The sequence below is a fragment of the Phycodurus eques genome, chromosome 10, assembly GCF_024500275.1.
Source record: "Phycodurus eques isolate BA_2022a chromosome 10, UOR_Pequ_1.1, whole genome shotgun sequence".
In the NCBI taxonomy this organism is placed as follows: domain Eukaryota; kingdom Metazoa; phylum Chordata; class Actinopteri; order Syngnathiformes; family Syngnathidae; genus Phycodurus; species Phycodurus eques.
Genome location: NC_084534.1, coordinates 5,394,640 through 5,411,224, shown reverse-complemented (window position 1 = coordinate 5,411,224; position 16,585 = coordinate 5,394,640). Strand labels below are relative to the sequence as shown.

The 16,585-nt window shown below is 40.7% G+C and overlaps 1 protein-coding gene across 2 annotated transcripts in view; it reads right to left on the bottom strand.

Moving 5' to 3' along the window:
- The window catches only part of pdzrn3b (PDZ domain containing RING finger 3b), a 112,903-nt gene that overhangs the window by 32,504 nt on the left and 63,814 nt on the right, over window positions 1–16,585 (bottom strand). The window contains exon 1 of one of the 2 annotated variants that reach the window (XM_061688136.1): window positions 15,032–15,217. The exons of the other annotated variant lie outside the window; for it this stretch is intronic. Within the exon in view, the coding sequence (XP_061544120.1) occupies window positions 15,032–15,211 (180 nt within the window). The 5' untranslated portion in view covers window positions 15,212–15,217. Of the gene's footprint in view, window positions 1–15,031; window positions 15,218–16,585 lie in introns of those variants that run through there. 2 annotated transcript variants of the gene reach the window in all.

The window sequence follows — 16,585 nt, the reverse complement described above, 5'->3', positions numbered from 1 at the left end:
CTGGAGAGTGGGTGGCGTACCCCTGGACGAGCTTGCAGCTTGCCCCGCCCTTCCTCAATGTGCCTCAATGTGCCGGCTCAGCAACTCCGTACACCAGTTGACTAACATGCATTGGATATGGTGTTTATTCTCTAATAAGTTCGATAGACATGCTATAGGCTTTAATTGCTGGTGCTGGGACCACTAATAATAACACAGGTTATAATAACATAACTCACAGGTTCTTACAGGTGTTTTGACACAAAATCCCACCGCAATACTCATCAGTAGCACTGTCTTGCACATTTCCCACATCCCATCGTGCCCTTTTCTGTATTTTCTCATCTTGTTCTCTTGGTTAATTATTGCATGTCCTCACTGGGTGTGTTGTTGTCCCCCCCCCCCCATATCCACTAATAAGGACACGAGTTGACTGTTGTAACTTGTGCTCAAATATCTAGACTAACTATTGTTCTGTTGTGGTTCGCACCCCTATTTCCCCTTGTCCACTCAGTCCCTCTGCCTGTCCCCTAAAAGCCTTTTCTGTCCAGCTGCATTTTCAATAAACTTCAGAATAATTAAAAAATAAGCAGAGGGAGTATTTAAACCCCCCCCACCCCACCCACTCCCCCACGTTGTACAGCCAAACTGTTCCAGCACAAAAGGCATTCAGAGCCACCATTCTGCAAGGCCATGACACTGAACAGGACATGTTAGAGGACATTTGATCATTTGTGTTTTCAGCCTCATAACAAAACCTCTATTGTGTCTGTTTTCAGTTCAAAATGGTGTTAACACTGATAATAAATAACACATTGGTTAGATAACAGGCATTTGTTGATGGGCCTAACACAAACATTATACCACAGAAGTGACATCACGTTTTCAGGATAGAACCCCTACTGTTCCGCTGCCAACTGGTGGGCAGATTTATCACTTTTCCAAAGAGCAGTCGATCAAGTTTTGTAAATAAAAAAACAACAGCAGCGCTAACAAGAATAGAGGGATGCCTTCTGAGTGATTAAATGAGCCAATATCTAATCCAAGTGAAAGCATGCAATGAGAGAATGGCTTCATGGGTGAATGTCTTGGTCCTGATGTAGAGAGACAACCTCACTAATTATTCTTGTGTGACTGGCCTGAAACCTGAATAATACGCTAATGATGCTAGGTAAATAAACAACTAACCTTTGTTTCTACAGAACAACAAGTCACATCTGAATGATGGAAAAGTTAAATAAAACACAATTTAAAGCCTATTATCCAAATGCCACGACATTCCTGCAAAAGATAATTTGTGTGGTTGTCAACACAATAATCAACTACAGGATGAAAACAGATGTAAATATATTCTAAAACTCCAATAAGAACCAGCGGGTCACATTTCCAGTCGTGCTGCAGAGAGAAAAAAATTGCAGCTAATTGACAGAGAGATGCTCGTCTGGACTGCTGGTGAGGTGCCCTTGAGTAAGGCACGACTCCGCTGATACAACCCCCCCCCCAGAAATAATGTCTCAATGCCAGTGAGAATTAATTAAATGGTACACATACATCAATATATAATTAAATACAAACAATAAAATGTCCTGTAAATGCTTTTCCTGGTCTGAGGATTGGTAATATCAGGGTGTAATCTGTTGATCCCATCACCATCGGGGTTAGTTTTTCAGTTGCCTCTTTTGGTCATCTAATCTGTCTGGCAGTGTCAAGGGTTTACACCTTGGTCTATTAGGCAATAATACAGCAATTCCTAAGGGATTTATCAAACCTATGCCCCATTTTAAGGATGATTTGCGGTAGATGTGTTCAGTCATGATTTTTTTCATGACTGAGCACTGCTTCGACGCATCTCTAACACCGTCGTCATAAATAGGAGTATAAGTAAAAAACTGTGAGAATCCTACTATGCTGGGTTAGGGTTCTTTCATTCTTTTTCTTTGTCAAAGGAAAGAAAGTAGCCGTTTGGGTGAAAAGTAGTATAGAGTGAGTTATGGCCAAAGTTCTGTGCTTTGCCATTCTCATTACATAACAGTGTTTCTCTGAAGAAACAGTTGTGGTTGAGTGAGGTCATTGAGAGGTAAGTGACGGACGGATATTGTAGATCACATCACTCAAACGTCTCAATACCAAGAGTCTGGCTTAACTGCTCAAAGTCAGTTGTGATTAATGAAACCAACCTCTAGGGAAACATTTTTACACTCGTGCCCATCTTTAGCATGCCACAGGAATTTAATTAAAGTGCTAGAAACTCTCACAGATGTTTTGACGAGTGAGTAAATCTTACTATTTGACTCTGGGCCAATTGGTGAGACCAAGGCAGTGACCTCAGAGGTCTAATGAGCATCAAAGACTGATTTTCAGATGGCTTTTTTTTTTCTGAGACGGAGCAGTTTGAAAGAGAGATGCTGCTCCTCTTCGCAAAGGTCAGGATCCAGTAGATGCCAGACACTCACTCTAAACATCGTGATAACGGAATAGAAGTGCATGATTCCGGTCATCTAAAATGGGACTGCTTTAAAAATGTTTTCATTAATAAATAGTAAAGAATTTATGTCACTGACATGTAGGTTGACTGAATTTAACACCCACGGTTAATTGATACAAATCCGAGTGTGAATCAAAGACTTTACACAACAGTTTACTGATTAAGCAAGCATTCTCAGGTTACCTGTAGTAAATGAGATTGTTTTTATTTTGCCAAAGTACTCTTCTCTGTGTACTGCAGCATTTGTGCTTGATAGTACAAACCACATCAAGGAATTGTTCCATTAGTTAGTAAGTTTTGAAAATGATGACTTTTTAAACAAAACACAATTTGATATCTTGAATGAAAAACAATAATGTGGCAACTGTCAATCAAGTATGACTAGGAAACAGAAGGGCGGCTTATTAGAATGCACATGGTTGAGGGATGGACTAAGTGGCCTGAGGAAGAACATACTGCACTTTGGTACAGATCTGTTTAACAAAGTGAACATCATTGTATTTAGATTATGCCTGAGGGAGCCATGCACTAAAAAATGTTACAGTTCTGTATGAAGTATGCTCGAGGATAATGAATGTAAATTGAATGAAATCATTCAGGGAAGAACAATAATTCCTCCTTTAACATCTCTTTATATGAAATATTTTATATGCACATATGGTAACCCAACAAGGACAACAATACAGTAGTAAATGTAGTAAAAGCTGCTAAAAGAAAAAAATAATATTTTTTTTTCAGCAATTGGGCTCAAATTAGACCAAATAGTGAGAGCGGCTTCAAAGCAGATTTCTCAATACTTTGAGTGTCACTATCCCAAGCCCCTGTACAAATCATTCCCTTCCAAATGGAATGGGAGAAAAAAAGAGCATGCTTTTAACAAAATCCGACCTGTCATTTTACAAGAAGAGTGAAGTTTCTACATCACTCGTACTGAAAATGGGCCCTTTACGGAGGAAAATGCTATGGCTGTAGTGAAGAGGAGCTTGTCTGAGCCCAGCTCTTCAAGATGAGAAAAAGAACAACGCTATACTGTTGGAGGGGAAAGACGAAATGGGAACATACACAAAGGAGCGTAGCTGGACAGCTGGATGAGTTATTTGTACATCAGATTTCTAAGGAAAAGGTGGAACAGAAGCGAAAGATGTAGAGAAGAATAGTTTAATGAGGAGACAATGATTTTAGGGGTGAGCAGGGGGATGGTTTGATCTCTGAACTCTCAGATCCCTTGGTGCATGTGACAGGCCCGTGTTCAGACAGGGGATTACGATAATCAGGGAAAGTGATGAGCACAGAGAACACATTCATGAGGCCAGACGCTCTCTGAAAGAAACAATTAATCACCTTAGCCACCTCTTTTAAGAAAGTGTCTGTACCTACACATAATCTTTATCTGTGGTCTTCTACTTCAGTATGACACAATGTAGCCAGATTAGACAGAGAATGATGAAGACAGTAATGCCCCAGGATTACCCCAGCCACAATTAATACGATATCCTTTGTTCCTCTTTGAGACAAGTGTATGTGTGATGATGAAACAATAATTTGTGTATAAAGCTTAAACTATCAGAAGGTGGATTGAGATTTAAAAATTATGATTGGCAAGCAGACTCTTAAAGGAAATGGCAAAATTACACAGCAACATTTGGGTAAAAAATTATTTCACACTTGATGACGAAAGCATCAAGAAGGAATGAAGGTTTGTAAGCCTCATCTGAATGCGGCCTTTTTTTTTTTTATTTTTTTATTTTTTTATATCTCTCCATCATGTTTGCCCAAATCAAATTATCTTGCATGCTGACTTTGGATGTACATGTGAGAATCACAAGATCACAAGGAAATAATTAAATCAGGGGAAAATTAGATTACAGGAGAATACAGGCCTCTCTGTGGAATCAGTCTCACATTCCATCAACATTATGCACATTTGTTGCCAACAGATTAAACAAATGTTTTCTGAGCCATAACATCTATAATAATGGTAAAACTAAAATGTGTACCTACAAGAAGAAAAAATCATTTTGCCTCAAACACACGCAACTAGGTGTTGAATAGACTAGTCGACTAGTTGATGCATCAATTTTACTTGTGTGCAGTGACGATAGCTTGATGTTGAATTATCGGCAATCATTTGTTTTGGGATTACACGGACACCTCGCTGAAATCAACAGGTGGTCGGCATCAAGCAGCAGTGCCTCATCTAAATGTGATTGGATGAATGAGTGTTTTAATGTCCTTGGATGAATGAGTCGTGGGTGGGGCCAGTGCAACCGAGGAAAGCGGGTAAAGCGCTCACAGCGAGGTGACAACTGAAAAAAATATTGAAGTCATTGATTAATCGAGGTTGATTCAACTATTAGCATTGACTACACACAATCTGAAGTCGTTTAAACCCCTAATTCACACACACGTGGTATGATAGAGAATCAAAGTAATGGGACTGGGGAAATTGGTGCTTTGCTCAAGGGCACTCTGGTCCCCTGGTAGCCAACCAGCATCTCTCCAGCAACCAGTTCAGCCTCTACTTGTCTTAATCCAAACGGGTCAGTTGTTTTTGTATCCATGGTGAGTTTCTTTTTTGCGTCTTGGTCGGCTCTTTAGTAGGGCTGCACGATATTATAAATATGGCAATGTCAAATAATACAGGATCAGTGTTGGGAAAGTTCATTTTCTACAAAAACTAGTTCAAAGTTCAGTTCATCACCAAAGAAAGAGTTAGTTCAGTTCAAAACTTTGAACTAAGGTCACCGCTACAAAAACGAACTAGTTCATAGTTGGGTTTTTTTCAGTTCGTTGCTGACGGGCTATCACCCTCAAAATACTGGCATTTCATTTCCCCATTTTTGCCACCAATTCAGTCCACACTAGTAGCCAGGTGCAGCTTTCACCCTACAATCTCAAAAACATCGGGAAAAACTTGCTTGAATGGTGTTTTTTAAAAGGAGGAATTAAAAAAAAAAACAAAAAAACAACAACAGGACTTAATGTGCAAATGAAAACATGCAACACAGTATGGCAGGAACAATGGTGAAAGTTCATTGATAACTTTGCATTCCTCGCAGTTTTGGCCTAAAATAATTTATCTATTCTTATATTACAAACAAAATACTGTGAATTCCATATTATCACAGGGTGATCATACATTGTTTTAACTGAAGCATTCTGACATAAATAACTTTCCTAGTAATACATTTTTACAATTATGTACTGTATTATAAAAGAACATATTCACTCTCATTTATGCAGTGTCCTTAGTGCATTCACGCAGCTGCCAAGTTTAATTCCAAAGAGCAAATTAGGAACGATGATGATGATAAAATATTTTAATCTTTTGCGCATGTCTACTGGTCAATTTTAATATTACAGTTGATTAACTGTATGTTACAGTACACCAACATCGCAGCAGACCTTGCGATATGACTACTGCGTACACCTAAGGCTCGATGACGAATCTCAAACAAATATCGTGCAGCCCTAGTCTTTAGCATTGACCTCACAGTCCTTGAGCCTCATGTACAAAGACTTGCGTGGACTTCCTACTGAAACGTGGCATACGCTCGAATCCAGAAAATGTCGTACGCACAAAAAATATCCAGATGTATGAATCTGTGCGTAAGCATGAATCCAAGCACATTTCCTTCGTACATCCCAATCAACAATAAGCGCACATGTTGGAGTAGCCGACCCCTCCCTGTCCACGCCCACATTGAAACATGCAAATCAAGTCCTTTTTGATGACTTAATGTATTATTTTAATACACAGGAGAGGACACGCACAAAGAGTCCTTTGAATTTGCTGAATTTGAACAAGTACATTAGTTGCACATGATTAAAATGTTAAAATGACATGTTTTTTGTTTTTTTTAGGAGAAGAGGGGTAAATTATGTCATTTTAACACATTTTAATCATGTGCAACCGATGTACATGTTCAAATTAAGTAAATTCAAAAGACTCTTTTTTTCAGTGCAGTCGCAGCCACACGCTACATGTTCGGGAGATTCGTCCACCGTCCCTGCCGTCTCCTCCGCCATCCCCTGAGTCTCCGACGCAATTACGCTCCAACAACCGGCTGCTGCTACACCCATGCAGAAGTGAAACATGAAGTAAATTCAAATGACTCTTGTTTTCAGTGCATGTGCTGGAGTCACAAGAAGCGATTGTGAGGGCAATAGGCAGCATAAATGATCATCTTGATCAATTAATAGGTGTCCTCACAAATATCAGTGGTTCATTAAATAGACTGGTTAACAAGTGAATTCAGAGTACTTGCATCTTTTACGTTGTTGAAATCAAATGTTGTCGGGCATTAATTGTTCATCAGTGCTAACTGTACATGTCTCTGATGTGCAGATTTATGATAACAGTTTCCCAGCATCACCTCTAAGTGTCGCCAAAGCACCAACAGCTGCAGAAACATGCGTACGCCAACCACGAAGTTGACGTGAGGCACCGCACATTTCCAAGGTCATTTCACTCTTGATACATCTGAACTTTGCCGTGAAAAATAACGTACGCCGCATTTTTTTGTGGCATTTTTGTACATGAGGCCCCAGGTCTTTACAGATGGGACACTGCTGAGCCAATCTCCCAAATATAGTACTTCAATCCACAGCTGTTGTCAGTAGAAAGGCATAAAAAGATAATTTTGAAGTCACTGTTGCTTGGTGTAGACGCAAGCAGAAATCTGCTTGTCCTCTATACTCCAGCAGATGTCCACAAAGTCCAAGAACTCGAAATACGCTTTTCCATTGCAAGCTCCATAACGGCCTGGTCCTGCTCTGTCCCGGCCTCGCTTGGCCTGGCAGCCATTGCTTTTCCATGACAGCAGGCACCAATCAAAAGTGGGAGGAATTGGGGCAGGATAAAAAAGAAATTGACACGCTCGTTTCCTGTCACGCCTTCCATCTCGCTGTATTTCATCTTCTGCCAATATGGACAAAAATGCCAGCACCTCATCAGTCAACCACGGAACAAAAGCTCCTTTAAGCCTGCTGGATACTGCGCGACATGGTCCAACCCGACGGGACCAGACCATTGCGTAGAGTTCCCGACGCACATTGAGCGACTACAAAAAGTGGATGCCCTGAACAGCGAGGCTGTATAGGCATTTGATGCTGTGTATTCAGTATAGTGTATTCTATCACATTTCTTAAACCATAAAAAGATAGATTAATAGTGAAGCAAGTTGCTAAAGAGAGAGGGTGTTGGCGAGAATAAAAGTGTGAGTGTGGATATTTGAAAGGAGGCTCGCTGGCTCCATTCATTTGAACGTACCCAGCATGTACGTACGTTTGCGTACATTCTGGTCACAAGTTTAGTTTTTTTCATGCACAAGCACATTATGCATTATAATTATAGTTAAGTATTGATGTAAAACACAATATTTAATTAGAATTATTTTCTATTCTATTTCTATGGCTTCAACCCGGAAATGTGTTTTTCCAGTGAGGCAAAGCTTCCGTTTTGATTGGCTGTAAGCTACGACGTTAAGACGGCGATTTAAATTTTGAATCACAGCAAAACCATTGGCAGACTGAATGAAAACAGTCGCCAAACCACACACACTGCGTGACATTGTCTCAATCATGTAAAATCCTGGCACCTACAAAGGAATTGGTTAAGTCCTCGTAATGATGCTGCCACATGACAATATCATCTTTCACAGTATCCATCTGACTGTTGCTCTTGTCAGATGGAGTCATGTTCACTGGGGCACATTCCTGCCTCTCTTTAATCTCACGTTTTCAATTACTCTAGAGAGCACCCACCAAATTTGTGTTGCAATTCAATAAGGACAAGATGGTCTGGTCCATTGGGTGCAACGATCCAGCATTGTTCTGGGGCAGATGAGTGACAGGGGTGAGTTTCAAACCCCAAAACACATAGTGGCTACTTTGTACCTGTCAATCAAGCTATGTGTGTCAGAGCTGGCTGGCTGTCCGAATGCCGATGGAACGCCTCAAGAAGAAAGTGAGGTGAGAGGTCCTTGACCACAGGGCAGTCAACCCAAAGCCCAATCTCCCACCCTGTGCCTTGGAAAACAAAACAAGATACAAGGGGCACAACAGCTGGCTGCTGTGACCCAACAGCTGAATGAAGATCAACCACAATGCACTATGGGTCCTGCAAGGCTGTCTGACTCTGTAAGGCACCTAGAAAAAGGAATGAATGTACCGTAATTTCTCATGTATAATGCGCATTTCCCCACCCCAAAAAATTGGCAAAGGTCAAAAGTGCGCATTATACATGGGTATAGGGGCAAATGGGAAAAAAAGCTTTAACATTTTATAAATGTATGCTGCCATCTTGTGGTTATGAAAAAGCTGTACACTTTCATTCCAAAATGCCATTGCCACCTAGTGGTTATGAAAACAAGTGTAGCCTACACTTTCATTCCAATATGACAGGGGTACATATGACAGCATATCTACAGTTATGCTCATAAATTTACATACCCTGGCAGAATTGGTGAAATGTTTTTTTAAAATATGACTGATGACTGAACAACAACAATCATTAATTTCTTTATGGTTATGTTTTGTTTAATGATAATGCTTTTCTGAAATGCTTGACCGTTTAATTTGAATCCCATTGAAATAAAATTTTTGCCTGGTCCTTCATGTTTTCTTTAAAGAATTGAATCCATCTTACAAATTCTGCCTGGGTAACCAAACATATGATCTCAACTGTGTGTTTTCTCATTTACTAAATACAAGTAGGGCTGTGAATTTCAAAATAAGTGCAAGTAAATTTAAAAAAAAAAAAAAAAAAGGATTACATGTCCAAATAAAGTGCTTAACTTCAGAATAATTATTTGAAAAAAAAACCCAACAAAATACAGATAATACTTAATGTTTTGCTCATATGGGTAGAAGCCAAATCATGCATTGAAAAAATGCATTATACTTGGGTAGAAGGGTTTTCCAGAATTTTGAGGTCAACCTTGGGGGTGCGTATTATACATGGGTGTAATATACATTATACATGAGAAATTACAGTATTTGTTTTGTATTTTTGGCAAGTTCCATGTACAGACAACAACACTGTTTAAAAAGAGGCCCTGTTCAAAAAGACCTATAACAACTGGGCATGGGCCAGTATATGTACATGGCACTTTGTAAAGTACCAATCCACCAGGATATCACCAAATGCTTGGCATCTTTTGAACCCCTTTTGACACATACAGTATATGCTATGTGGTAGTAACTGATGCAATAATAGCACCATTACTCTTGTATTCACCAATGGATGTGCATTTTCAGTCTATAAAATGCTATTGTCATAAAAAAAGAGTAATCAGTTTAATTTTGTGAAAACAGCCCCCTAAGAGCATTGACTACACAAGTATTAGTATCAAATGAGGGCTTTTCGCCACTCAACTGGAGAAGTTGCTAATTGTCATGAATATAGTCACATATTAAATTCATGTAAAATATGGCTGATAAGGATACATTGAGAGTTTTGCCAAGCCATGGCCACAGTGTATGGACAATCTATCTACCAAGCTTTTAGGTACTATTGGTATCGGGTTCAAGATTCAGATTCTACTGGTAATTGTATTACATTTACATGATTACTGTTCTGTATATTTACATTCAAAAGTTAAGTAAAATACCAATACTTGTAAGTATACTGTATACAGTACTTACGGTGTAGTCCTTATGATATACAGTAGGACCAAATTACAAAGAGAAACCAGCCATCCCGATTTCTCAGCTTGATCTGTTTATCGGTTTCCCTCCTGAGTGCAGGCTGACTACTTTCTTATCGACCACTCTCGGTTGCCACACCATCATTCGAGTTGTTTCCAGGCCAGAGGAAGTAACTCATGGAAAAAGAAAAAAATATATATATTTTTTTGCCACTGAAGTAGAGGTGGGGAAGAATTTGTGGATGTGCCAGTCATGGCCGACTGCCAACTGGACAGAACAGCTCCAGACAATAGATCAACCAGACTGAAGCCAACAAATGACAACAAAGCTAAAAGTGTGGCATTGAAAACAAAACGCCTGGCCGATTTAATGTTGTTATTGGTATAACATAAAAAATAACATAGTGCTGACTTATCAGTCCAGTTTACCCGTTTTGAGACAGCTCCATAGAAGATCACACCTGACTCCGAAATTCAGCTGAGGACAGTAATATAAATCTTAGCTGGTAATACAAACACTATATGAACTTCGTGTGTGTGTGTGTGTGGAGGGGACATGGAATGACTCCCAGTAACACAGTATTCATAAGAGAGCTAAAGTGTATACAGTACTGGACAGAACCCCAGTTGTCAAGGAAACGCAACCTATTCCTGACCGTCACTATGGCAACGTACGTCCTAAAATTAGGGGCTCCTTTCTGGAGGTGATGTGCTGTTGTTGAGTTTTCTCTCATAGTTAAATGTTATTTATTAGAGTGTATGCAGCAAACAAGACATCGCAAATAAAAGAATGAACACAATTTATGGTAAGATCCCAAATTCTGGCTTCAAACATGAACGACGTCAATACGCCGTCGAAGGCAATAGTCTAACATAATCCTCACCGAAATGAGCAAAGAATTCAGATATTGAAATTCCACTCAAATACAATATATATATATATATATATATATATATATATATATATATATATATATATATATATATTCTTTTGAGGCCTTTCCTCCAAAGTTTGGGAGCAAAAAGTAGATGATCATTGGCTGCTCAATTCAAACTCATTTTAATTTGCGGGCTGGTCCAAGCTGGAGCTCAACAGCTCAACTTCACACAGTCCTGTTATGCAACCTGAGCTGAGCCGGGAAGGCTGACTGGCCCCAGTGTCTGATTAGCAAGCACCAGATCAGAGATTAACCCCCGATTACATCACAAATCTACCCCAAACTGCCCCATTCTGACAATACACGCAGTACTGAGAATTGGATTGTTGACTCTACCTTAAATGGCATTCCAACAAACGCACAAACACTGGTATGCACTTTCGCTCACAATCCGCAAACAATGGGGAAACAAACAGAAAGCAATTCCTCAAAGAGAGGACTATTTACTACAGAGAGGTGACAGGACTAAGAACCACGTACCGAGTACTGTGAAAGTTTATTTACAGCAAATGAGGTCATTATTTGAAGATAAGAACAATGACCAAAGATTAATTCATCCATTCACAAAAGATACACGTAGATGAGAAATAGCAATATAGGTGTTCAAATGTATATGTTTTACTTAATTTGGGCATGTTAATGAATTTTAGCCCCATATTTTATTGGACTTTAGGCTCGTTTCAATCTCACTTTTCATAGCAAACATAGTTGATATTAGTTTTATTATCAATAATACATAAAACATAATAAAAATAAACATTTTTTCTGCTATAAAGCTGTTGTAATACATTTTTTTGCCATTGTTTTCCAATCCATGTGGGAGATTATTGTGGTTAATTATTAACGAGAGTGCTGTGTGAGCTTGTGCATGGTCATATCGCCACCTACTGGTGATGTTGAGCAGGAAGGGGTTTAAATTTTCACAACTGTACAAGCAAGTATAATGAAGAATGGAATGAAGAAATAAATAAGAAAAAGAAAAAAATCAAGGAGGCGGGGTGGGGGCTAACATGTTAGCATGGTGGAAAGGGGTGCAGTCCAATTGTAGCGTCCCTTTGGGGGAGGAGGAACCACAATGGTGTTTACATGCTAGATTCTACAGCGGCACATCAATCACAATGTGGGCTTGACACCACTCACCCAATTTCTTCTACTTCTGGCATTTTATCATCCATATCCCCATCCTTCCTGTGTGTGTGCATGTGTGTGTGCGTGTGTGTTCGTGTTCAGTTTCAGAAGTCCAGCTGTTTTAGTCTGCAGTGGAAGGAGAGGGAAGAAGAAATAGGGAAAGGAGCTTAGGGAGTCGGAGCCGTGGCTCTCGTCTCGCATGACTCAGTTTAAGAGCATCCATGCCCCTGGGGAAAACATACAAAACATTCCGTCACTCTCCCGAGTCAAGCCTCTGTAATCAGTACATTCAGATACTTTACTTTCCCCCTTTAACAAGCAGCTCAGTATCTCTTGGCCCATCTGCTCAGAGCAATAAAAAGAGCAATGATAGACGGGCGACTGAAAAAGCATTAGTGCAGAGTCTGTTTGGGCTGCATCTATTCTTGTGCACTATCCTCAATGTGCAGTCATTATACATAGGCCTGGCGGCACTGTGGACTGGAGACCAACCAAGAGCGAGAGACAACTGGGCCACATGGGAAGGGCTAACATATTTACAGCACGGTCAGTGTTTGGGGGGGGGGTGCTCAGATGGCCCACCTGTTCAAAAAGTCTGCACGACCTGATAAAATGAAAAAGCAGATCCTGCACACTAAGTCTCTTTCACTACCTCATGGGATCGCTCTTCTGTTTCCACAGCTGATTCAGGGACCTCTTCCCCCCCCCAAGTTGTACATTTAGAAATCCAACAGAACCAAAGCAACAAGGTGAAGAAAGTATGTGTTACATGGAAACCTGTTCTGCAGTGTGTCACAAGCAAGTCCATAAAAGTTATGGAATGCAGGCCAACTTTAAAATGAATTACAGTTACCGGGCCCGGTCCAGACTTAATCATTCACAGCTTGTTTCCACAGAAAGTTCTATTGAGTGAACCGGTTGAACCCTTGCTGTTCACGTAATGTCAAATTCCTGAGACAAAAAACAAATTGTAAAAAAATATATATATATATAAAGGTGCCGTTGATGGCTGGCAGAATGAACGTGAACTGTGACGAGACCTTGGGACACCGGGCCCTGACCAAGGTGCCCTACGACTTAAGCTGAGTGGGATAATTATGACGTCAAAGAGCCGTTCTGAAAAAAAAAAAGAAGAAAAAAAAGTCCATCCCAGCTAACTTCGGGCGAGCGGCGGGGTGCACTCTGAACTGGTCGCCAGCCAATCGCAGGGCACAGATAAACTAACAACCATTCGCACTCACATTCACACCTACGGACAATTTAGAGTCCTCAATTAACCTACCATGCATGTTTTGGGATGTGGGAGGAAACTGGAGTACCCGGAGAAAAGCCACACATGCATGACAATTGAGGAAAAGCCTACCAAGCAAGCACCGTGCATTTAAAAAAAAAAAAAATTTATGCAGATGACTGAATGCATTCACATGTCTCTGTCAGGTCTGTTCCTAATTACAACAGTAACTTCCTAGAATGAGAGACTCATCTGATGAGTCATACTTGGAAAAGCAGAAGATGAGAACTTTTAATGTATTCAATCACCTCTCCACTTGATCACACGGTTTAAAAGTCTTCACCTGTGTGTGCGTGTAAGTGATGTTTGCATACAAGACAGCCTGCCGCACGACATATTTTTGAGATTTCCATCAGAAAACCTCAATTCAACCTTCGGAAAGGCAATAAATAAGTTTTTATCAGGCATAAAACTAAAGCCTGACAGGTGTAGCTAGAAGTGAGTCAGCTAGTAAAATAAAAGCAACAAATGTTTATTCAAACTAAAAAAAAATCATAATCACCAGCAGGCATTCTCTTCTTTCAAAGTGATTATTTTTTTAAACTGCTTTGAATAGACTTAACTTGTACTGTAGGTGCACGCGAGGGCCACCAGGGGTTGCCCAATCTCTCTCTTGTCTAGCATTTTCCGGGTGGTGGGGGTGGTGGTGAGCGGGAGGGGCGTGGGGTGGGGGGGGGGGGGGGCAACTCAGAACCTCATAGCAAAAAGAAAACCCAGCCTGTAAGCAGCTGACTGCTCGTCAAGTCTGACTCGTGCTATTTTTCCAGACAAGTCTTCAGCTATATAATACGCATAGCTTAAGAAGTATATATAAATAATTGCCACAGCTGGAATTAACACCTGTAGATGTTTTTATTTTATTTTATTTAGTAGTTGACAGAATATTATTGTTGTAGTAGTGCTGTGGATTCCAACTTCAGTGATACTGTGTGCAAAAATGAACATGAGTCAGACCTCATATTGCCAAGTGAAATGATTATTGTTTTTTTAAACTGCAGGTTTAAGTCCCTTCCTGAGAAGTGACAAATACACAACGTGATTATTCACATTTTACAGTGAACTCTGCTCTTTGTTGTTAAAAAAGCAATCGTAAGAGTCAGAGCGAAGCGAGCGGGTGGTGGAAAACTACGCGGAGGATAAATACAAGGATATTAAAAGGTCTATTGCTCCTCCTGCACAGCCACAACAATGGTGCAAGGTTCATGTTTGACTCTGCCTGTAGAAAAAGTGCAAGTGCATCCATTATGGGTTGACAGGAAGCACCTGGTTCCAAGGGCCAAAGAACACCAAGGGCCCCAAGCAACCCCAAACTTATCACGTCATCAGTTTAACCAGAAGGATCCTACGCAGCCCCATGAACTCCAAACAGTACTTGCTGACTGCCCATGTGTAAACACACATAAATCCTCTTTATGCAAGAATTGTTCTGGGTGTTGTCTCCCCCCTTGTCTCGTACACACCTGCTCCTGAGCGCATCCTCCCCACCTGCGCCTCGTTCACCCTAATTACCCCATGCATTTAACCTCGTGTCTCGTTCTTTGTGGTCGCCAGTTCGATGTACCTTGTTGTCACGTTCCAGCGTTCCTTGTTTCCACGTCACCGACTCACAGTAAGCCTGGAGCCTGTTCCGATTATTGACCTTGCCTTTTTGCCTCACGTTTTTGGGATGCTGTGTACCGACCTCTGCCCCTTTATTAAACCTCTCTTTTTGAAACTGTCCATCTGGATTGGAGTCGTGCATTTTGGGGTCCTATCCTTTGTTCTGTTCATGACAAGAATGGCCAAGAGAAATTCTCTCTCTCAAAGGAAACAGTAGGGAGTCGTGCCGCTGCTCTCTATACACGAAAACCTTTGAATGGTGCTCCTTGGCTGTTGCCTGCCCAATCCAAACTGTAGTGACGTCCACTCCAAAGAAGACTGGCAAAGCTCGGTGAGGTTTTTGGGTGGAGCACACAACACAGCTGGGCGGGAGTCCCGGTCAGCTCGGCCTCGAGGGGCATTGGGTCAGAGAGAGTTGCATTGTGGTGACTGTGGAGGCTGCTCCTTTGCGCAGCTCAGTTGGGGGTGACAGTCTGGTCATAGCAGCCAGAGGCAAGTGGCCCAATGTAAACAGCTCATTCTGGTGGTGGAGTTGAGGAGCTGTTGTAATTATGGTTGGGCAAGAGAGGCTGACTAGAGATTTAGAGGAGAAAACATAGATGAGGAGGAGAAAGAGAGAAAATACAGTACAGTAGTGTGGGCTTACGTTTCCAACGCTCCCATCGATCTTTATATCTTTCACAAATCCCAGGGAGAGAATTACATAGAGAAGAGGCCTGAGGCAGAGACAGAAGTTCACACCAGTGCTGCACTGTGTATCCAAACAGTCTTGTTGCCTTGTTTGCTCGAGAGGCCCTTGGCATATCAAGCAATAGGCTACAGAAAAAGTGCAGTGCAGAAAAACGAAGTCAGTTGAAATGTATTCTCTGCTATGATGGATTGTTAGACAGGGAAATAACAATTTGTGAATTGAAAAATACCTTCAAGAAAGTTCACTGAGCTTACATTTTGCAGCATTCCCAAAAGCTTGATTGTGGAAAGGAAAATAAACCTTAAAGGGAACAGATGCAAACCTGACAAACTGTATTCTTTGCCGCAGTCAGCTAAAGTGGGAAAACCAGTGAAACGATCTCAGAGGGATACATTAAGGGTTACTATTTAACTCTAAGCCACAAAGTATAACTTGTGTTTAATGACACAAGAGACATTTTGTCAAACAGTTCTGGGGGACCCTCATATTTGGAGTACATTAGCACAACAACAACTGAGAAAAAACAGGAATGACTATTTCTTTGCTATTTTAGAGTTTCACATACAAACGACAATGTTGTTCAAACGATCCACGCTCACAAAGCTTTGTTGCTGTGTCACTCTGTAAAGATAAACTTTACATTTCTTCAACTGCTTGTTCTCACGGATGAAACACTCATTTGAAAACACTTCACTGGCACACAGGGTACTATGGAAAAAGACTTTGGTAAGTAATGGCACTCCTGTGGGCACAGTAGCAATGTAGTAAATGCCGGAGAAGCGAGCACAAATGAGTACTATGTTTCGCCATTACTGTTTTGACTGT